Here is a 6,104-nt window from a genome sequence, read left to right on the forward strand (position 1 = left end):
AGCCTGCAGCATCGTGTCCTCTACTAGGCCATTCCGGTCCCAGGTCTGTCGGTAGAAGGAGACAGTCAGCCTCCCTCTGCTGCTGTTGTATGAGAACCGGAACGGCCTCGACTCACTGACCACCACCTTGCTCTTTCCCCTGTAGTGGCTGCGTACTCCCTGTGGGCAGGAAAGATGAAACGATAAGCTTTTTTTGTCACAGAAAAAAAATTCAGTAACAAAGATCCTAAAGTAGAATCAAGGAGCTTTTATCTTGGTAGAATCTAGTTATTTATGACATATAATAACAAACACTCATGCCTAAATAATAGGCAAAATATTACTACAAAGTATTTTCCTGTTCCATCTATCAATTACAAAGGAAAGCATGATTCAACAAATACTAGTAGATGGACTTTGGTGTATGTAAAGATAATGTTCCTCACATCAGGGGTTCGTTCCTTGTCAAAATGGAACTTGGCCAGGTAGTTCCTCCCATCAGATCTTGTCCCACTGAGCACTTTCTTCAGAACGTCAAGGCTTGTGATCGTCACCTCGACGTTGCCGTACATGCCGGGTTTGCTGGTCTGGGACAGGTCGACATGGCCGCCATATCGCTTCATGAGGTACATCAGCTGCGAGAACACGGTCGGTGGGATGTCCCTCTCGAAGCTGGCCATGCCGGTACTGTTGTTTCTCTTGAGCCGGGCTGAGACTTCTCCCCCGATCTTGGTGAGGTAGAAGTCGTTTAGCGGCCCGGCCAAGAGAAGAGCGCTGCCGGCTATCTCCTCAATCTGTGAAAATACAATTTACAGATGCCGTGTCAATTATGATCTGTGATATAGAAACAGTATTGAAAATGTCGAACGTTATTCTAACCGTTAAATTTTTAATCCACGTAGAAGTAGAAGTCCACCGACAAGTCCGATCGAAATAGGGGTGTATGTATTTCATTACATGCGTGAAAAGTAAACCTCTAGATAAATTGGTACCATCAAGATATACCCCATTACAATTTGAATGCTTTTCTTTATACCGTGTTAGTGAAAAACTGGTGTGATGTGTTTAACTAAATCAAAAGTCATGGAACGCCTGACCATGCCACCCCCATTTCAACGATGGCATTGTCTGCACCGCTTGGGACGCCATCTTGAATATTCATTGTATACATTATTTGAGTTTCGATCCATAGCTATCACTTTTCGCTGCGAAGTTACAGGCGATTTTCCACGGCTAAATTATTTTCTAGACAATCAAATCGTTTAGCCGTATCACACATAAAATAGTAAGATATTTGCTTACATGTTTGATTTAACGCGTTTTTATTCTACAGTATTTCCTTCGGTTACAATTATTATTTGTGCCGCTCACGAAGCAAACAAATAAATCAAGGAGCTTTCCTTTTCATCAAATGAATAATGAAAGGTCCGTGACTAAAGTTACCGAATCGGACTTTTATGAGACTTTGTGCAACTTGGCAAAACAAATAGAATGGATAAATCACCTTTCCGTCCAAGTCCAGCATGGCGAAGTCCAGCTTGTCCTGCTCGGGGACCGTCTCACGCATCCACCGTCTGAAGACAGGCGTGATCTCGGTCTTGACCGCCGTGGAAGCTCCGCGCCAGAAACGCCAGTCCCGCCGAGGATTTCTGAGAGTCGGTGGGCCGCCCCGAGCTCGCGCGCTCAACCGGTGGTTTGGTCCGTCAATCGTGACGTTGATGCTGCACCCAGATGCGGCCGATTGGGACTTCTTGGACGGTTTAGTTTTGGGCATGTTGACGAGATCGGAACGGAGGTGCAGGAGCGTAGTTTGAAACGGTGTTGTCAGTTTGTCGCCAGAGAAGCTTATGATCATACCCACGCGATGTATTGTTAAAATGTGCGAAATCGTAGAACAATTGGTTGTGATTGCAGGTACGCATATCAATAGGACAGTTCGCGCAAAAAAGCCACAGGGGTGAAGCAAGAAGGTAAACATTACTACAGCCCGCCTTCAAAAGTGCCAACCAATCACAGACTGTTGTCAATAGAGACAAGGGTGATTGACACCAAAATTCTCATCAATATGTATGTTCCCAAGTGGGGATTTTTGAGGCTGTTTTAGACCACCGTGATAAGAAAAAATAAGAAGATTTTGCTTAAATGTCTAAAAAACAAATTGTGGTTTGTTTCTCGTTTTGCTTGAATTGCCCCCGGGCACAAACTTGCAAATAAACTTCTCATTATAATAAAGCTTGGTTCAGTCAATATCTTTACATGCCAATTTTTGTCCATCAAAGAGGACGGAATGGGAAACTTTTATCCGTCCCCAGGTCAAAATTCTGTCAAAGGAAGGACGGATGTTGGCTAGAGCCCAGCTTGAAGTTGTATGAATATCGATCTTTCAGTTTTAGAAGTGGAAATCCTGGAAAGTGAGATTTGTGACTTGATAACAAAGTAGTAGTATCACAATGTGGCTGACCGCTGTGTCAACCAAGTTCCTCCTGACATGTTCCTGTTTGACATTTCCTCATCGCTATTTTGTTGTGACATTTGAATCAAACAGTTGATTGCACAATCTTGACAACTCTTGTGGACAAGAAAAGCTATCAAATATCATGTAGGGTCACAGAGAAGGGGTTGATTGACTCACCTCAGTATGCGTGATGTACTTGTTTTCAGTCTGCAAACTTCTTAAAGTCTCAGTTTGTCTTAAGTGTGTCCTTCAACTCAGCGCTGAGGTGGTTGGACTACCTGAGGTTACATAGAGACACCGGGTTCAGTTGACAGTGCCTAATGTGTTACATGCCCACAGGTGATACATGTGGTAGTTAGATGTGTCAGTCGTCTGAGCATAATGAGTTGTTTGTGATAATCTGTAAGTTTACAGTTAAAATGTTTGGCTAGTATATGGTGTTACTATGTTTGAAAGGGTGCAGCTGTTACACCATGTATAGTGACAAATACCCTAAAAGAGGTCACATCATGATTCATGTGTTAAGTCCAGAAAATGTTGACTCGAGTATGATTTGAGATGGTCACCTTGAAATCTCTTTCCTAATATCCTTGACCGTGTTCTTTTAGGCGAAGTGAAAATCTTGAAAAGCGAGATTTTTGACTAAACTAATATCAAAATGTGGCTGATCTGCGTGTCATCAAGTGCCTATTCTGACAGACTTGTTTGACATTTTTCCTCGTCGCCATTTTGTGATGACGTATGAACCCAACCTTTGATCGCACTATCCGATTTATCTTCTATTGTTCCTATCATGGACAGAATAGCCATCAGGTAACTTGTAGGGTCACAGAGAAGAAGTTGATTGACTTACCTCAGCATGTAAAGAAGACGTCTTGAGTCTACAAACTCCTTAAAGTCTGTCTTAACTGTTAGTAGTGTTACAGTGTCCTTCAGTGTGTCCTTCAAGTCAGTGTGAGCTCATGAGGTGGTCGGACAACTTCAGGTTAATTATAGGGTTCAGCCATCAGTGCCTCTGAGCACAATGTGTTTTTCTTGATACTTCGTAAGTTTACAATAAGTGTTAAAATGTTTTGCAAGGAGAAGGTTTACAATTTCTTAAAGGGTACTGCACAATGCCTTTAGCTGTGGCACCATTGTATAATGACAAATGCCCCCAAAGAGTTCATATAATTGTCAATGTTCAAAGTCCAGAAAATGTTGACAAAAGTTCTATTTCAGATCTTAAAATCATTTCCTTCCTAATATCCCTGTACAAGTTTGTTTCAGAAGAATTGGAAATCCTGGGAAGAATGATTGAAGAAAAATAAGTTTAACTTACCTGTGTCAACCAAGTTCCTTCTGACATGTTCCTGTTTGACATTTCCTTGTCGCCATTTTGTTATGACGTATGAACCAAACATTTGATCGCACAATCGTTCCAACTATTTTACTCCTTATGGACAAAACATTACATCATGTACCATTCAGGGTAACAGAAAAGAAGGTGATTGACTAACCTCAGTATGGAAGGGACGAATCTTCTGTCTACAGACTCCTTAAAGTCTCACGGAGTGTGTCTTAACAGTCACAGTGTCCTTCAGTGTGTCCTTCAACTCAGTGCTGAACTGATGAGGTGGTCGGACTACTTCAGGTTAATTATAGGGTTCAGCCCACAGTGCCTGTCTTACATGCCAACAGGTCATACCTGTGGTAGTTACTGGCCTGACTCAACCACGCTCCTAGCAGCCCGCTGGACAGTTACAGGTGCATGGGGAGGGGGCCATTTAATCCCCCGGTGAGATATTGTGTAAACACAGGCTATGGTAGTTACATGTGCCAACCATAAAAAGCTGTTTGTGACACACTGTAAAGTGCCTTGAAGTCAGAATCAAAAAAGTCAATTCGGAGAATACTGTATATGCAGAAATGTTCACGGTGGTTTTATGTTCGTGGTTTTCGCTGTGGCAACTTCACCGCAAACTTCAAACCACCGCGAACAGTCCATTTTCCCAGTACCGTGAACTTAAATCCCTGCGAACTTAAATGTATTTACAGTAACCCTTCTTTAAAGAAAGAAGTTTTCCTTTATAATTGAAGCTAGTTATCTTGCACAGAATTTTGTTCATGCTTCCAAAGTCCAAAAGGCTCTTTAAAATTTTACCTTACTAGTAGCTGAAAACCCTTAAGTTTGCTTAATGTCATTGGTTTCTGTGGATATTTTCTTTTGATGTGAAAAATATGCTAAGTTCCAAAAATCATGAAACTTCTGAAACTTGATTCTTGAAACAATTCTTGTCATTGGCTTGAACCATGTGGTTTTAACACTTAACATCACCGTGCCTTTTGAGATGAACTATCAATTCAGTTACATTGCCTCTGCTCTCATGATGTGTGACAAAACAATCATTGTTTTCACTAGCCCACGACATACATACTTGAAAACAATTAGACCTTGCATTCAATATTTATCTAGTTGTAGTGAACCTAAAGTCTGCAATACAAGGATGACATTTATTATATGTTTATTTAGAGACACTCTCATCTTAGAGACAGTTTGGTAGCCCTGCAACGTAATTGATTTCCAAGGGGGCCCATCATACATAGCATAATATAAATACGATGTGTAAATCATGGAAAATAAGACTTAAGTGAGGTGTAGTGGGCTATTTGAATTCTTCATAAATCGTAGTTGACCTTCTCTAATACAACATTACGTGTTGTCAGTAAATAATTCGTAAGCAAACATTTTCACTATGATTCTACGAAGCAGGTTTCTTGTGGGGATAGTGTTCAGCACCAGGGACAGGTACGTTTGCCTATATGTATATGGTGTTTAGCACCAATTACAGATGTTTTTACCTGTATGGATGGCGTTAAGCACTAAGGATAGGTATTTTACCTGTGTGTGGATGGTGTTCAGCACCAAAGACAGGTGTGTTTCCTTGTGTGTGGATGGTGTTCAGCACCAAGGACAGGTGTGTTTACCTGTGTGTGGATGGTGTTCAGCATCAAGGACAGGTGTGTTAACCTGTGTGTGGGTGGTGTTCAGCACCAAGGACAGGTGTGTTAACCTGTGTGTGGATGGTGTTCAGCACCAAGGACAGGTGTGTTTACCTGTGAGTGGATGGTGTTCAGCACCAAGGACAGGTGTGTTAACCTGTGTGTGGATGGTGTTCAGCACCAAGGACAGGTGTGTTTACCTGTGTGTGTATGGTGTTCAGCACCAAGGACAGGTATGTTTACCTGTGTGTGGATGGTGTTCAGCACCAAGGACAGGTATGTTTACCTGTGTGTGGATGGTGTTCAGCACCAAGGAAAGGTGTGTTTACTTGTGTGTTGGTGGTATTCAGCACCAGGGACAGTTGTGTTTACCAGTTTGTGGATTGTGTTTAGCACCAGGGACAGATGTTTTTATCTGTGTGTGGATGGTGTTCAGCACCAAGGACAGGTATGTTTGTGTATGTATTGATGGCATTCAACAATGTCCCATAGAGTAACACACCAGCTCCACAGGCACACTGATACAGGAGACGACTTAGCCAACACAGTTGAGTTGCCCTCAGCATTTAGCATTTATTGAAAATGTGATCATGGTACATCACATGGACAAGCCAGCAGCAAGGATTAGGGGGTCGCGATTTATACATCAATTCCTGCTGCCTGCCGTCTTCTTTTTCCTAACTTTATT

The 6,104-nt window shown here is 42.1% G+C and overlaps 2 protein-coding genes across 3 annotated transcripts in view; one reads left to right on the top strand and one right to left on the bottom strand.

Moving 5' to 3' along the window:
• The window catches only part of LOC118431618, a 9,604-nt gene extending 7,503 nt beyond the window's left edge, over window positions 1-2,101 (bottom strand). Inside the window, exons 1-3 of the mRNA XM_035842860.1 lie at window positions 1,484-2,101; window positions 426-773; window positions 8-159 (exon numbers count right to left, since the gene is read on the bottom strand). Coding sequence (XP_035698753.1) covers window positions 8-159; window positions 426-773; window positions 1,484-1,957 — 974 coding nt within the window. The 5' untranslated portion in view covers window positions 1,958-2,101. The remainder of the gene's footprint in view (window positions 1-7; window positions 160-425; window positions 774-1,483) is intronic.
• Window positions 1-6,104, top strand: part of LOC118432282 (ankyrin repeat domain-containing protein 13C-A-like) — a 109,501-nt gene that overhangs the window by 64,257 nt on the left and 39,140 nt on the right. The window lies entirely within an intron of this gene.

The sequence above is a fragment of the Branchiostoma floridae genome, chromosome 15, assembly GCF_000003815.2.
Source record: "Branchiostoma floridae strain S238N-H82 chromosome 15, Bfl_VNyyK, whole genome shotgun sequence".
In the NCBI taxonomy this organism is placed as follows: Eukaryota; Metazoa; Chordata; class Leptocardii; order Amphioxiformes; family Branchiostomatidae; genus Branchiostoma; species Branchiostoma floridae.